The 1,731-nt window shown below is 44.0% G+C and overlaps 1 protein-coding gene across 1 annotated transcript; it reads left to right on the top strand.

Moving 5' to 3' along the window:
- Positions 1 to 966: 966 nt before the first annotated feature.
- Positions 967 to 1,449, top strand: LOC149156727 (protein SRC2-like). The gene has a single exon (XM_089444848.1). The coding sequence runs from the start codon at positions 967 to 969 to the stop codon at positions 1,447 to 1,449; it is 483 nt and encodes a 160-aa protein (XP_089300974.1).
- Positions 1,450 to 1,731: the final 282 nt, after the last annotated feature.

The raw sequence follows: 1,731 nt of genomic DNA on the forward strand, positions 1-1,731 counted from the left end.
AAATTTAATAGTCCGCTGTCGTGCAAGAAACTGACTCCTGAGTAAACAATCCTGAGCAAACATGATCTGGCCGAAAACAGAGTAGCGAACGGAGGAGCGAACCAGAGCAGTTTTGTGAAAGGCAGCATAATCCCAAATGAAAGCCCTCCAGGCGAAACCGGAGGTTGATGAATCCCCAGGTGAGCAGCCTCCATCAGATCGCCAGAAGGGAGCTACACCATCGATCTGGCGGGGATTCCAATTGTCGGATTGGAGGTCAAAGGCGGTGCAGAGATGTGAGCTCGGAGTCAGAGAAAGCAGGAAGTTCTCGGCGCAAATAAACAGAAATCACGACAGATCCTACCAAAGGGACGGAAACCCGGAAGTTCTCGGCACTGACAATAAACAGAAGTCCGCCGAATATGGATGCCAAGTGTCAACCTGAGATTGAAAAGGACGACGAAAGTCTGTTTCAATAGGAAGGCCTATCGGCCTAAATATGAGATTCTGAGAAGATAGGTGCAGGTGAAGCAATGGAGTTTTGAAATGGGTAGATTTTATAATCTAAAACTAACTCAAGCAAAATTTTGTACATTGTTTTTATGAATATGAGAGCCTGAGACTATAGGTGCAGGTGAAGTAATGGAGTTTTGAAATGGAAATCACAGCAATAAAATTCTAAAATGAAACAACAAATGGATTTGGTACAATTTTTTTTTTGTTTGTTCCATTATTGTTGTATCTATGAATGGGTTTTTCTGCTTCTTGGCTTCGATCATGACCATTTGGGGTGGCCTTCTGCACTGATTTCCATCTGCTTTCATCATCATGAGCTAGAGAGTCTATGATGTGTTTTGTCTTATAAGTCAGTTCTATACAATGTTCAGATTTCAAAAGATTTCATTCATGGCGTTTCTGCTCCTATAATTTCAATCAGGGTGGTCTCTGAATATTGCGTTTCCTTGTGCAGTAAATTCACTCTACATCATGGGGGAAGCTTACACACAGCTGGAGCTTAACATCATCTCAGCTCAAGATCTGAAGGAGATGCATCTTTTTGGCATGATGCAGACCTACTGTGTTGTATGGATCAATTTCGAGAAAAAACTGACGACGCAAATTGACAGAACAGGGGGCGCAAACCCTACTTGGAACGACAAGGCCATATTCAGAGTGGAAGAGAGTTTGCTCCGCTGTGAAACCTCTGTTGTGATGATGGAGATATACTGCGTGGGTTGCCTCAGGGATACCCTGCTAGGCACTGTGAGGATCTTGCTTTCCACTCTCCTCAAGGGCTACGGGAGCACAGATTTCAGTGGGATGAGTTTCTTGGCACTGCAGGTCCGTCGTCCTTCTGGTCACCCACAGGGCATTCTCAACCTTGGCACCATGATTCTTGATGGAGTAGATCTTCACAGAATGAACAGATTCATCCTTACAACTGGGGGGCTGTGGGTTTCAGAGATTTGATGGGGAATCTTGTCGAACCCAGGCCTTCATTTGTGAGAAAATTACTGTCCATTGAACCTAATAATGTTGTTGATGCCCAAGAACAGCAATCCCGCTGTCAAGACTTCAACAGTAGTGCATGCAAGGAACAGGGCAAAGATCAAGAAAAGCAAAAAGATGGTAGTGAGATGGTTGAGAAGGAGAAGGAGAAACTTGTTGGCTGCTATCAGATTCTCATGGCCCCAAAATTGAAAAGGAATAAAGTTGGATTGAAGAATGGGGCTGCAAAAATTCATCTCAGTC

Source organism: Pinus tabuliformis, chromosome 9 (genome assembly GCF_031772625.1).
Source record: "Pinus tabuliformis cultivar Carrire ecotype Pingquan chromosome 9, CPIR1, whole genome shotgun sequence".
Lineage (NCBI taxonomy): Eukaryota > Viridiplantae > Streptophyta > Pinopsida > Pinales > Pinaceae > Pinus > Pinus tabuliformis.

Coding starts and splice junctions, on each gene's coding strand:
- LOC149156727 (XM_089444848.1), top strand. CDS start 967: ATGGGGGAAGCTTACACACAGCTGGAGCTTAACATCATCTCAGCTCAA.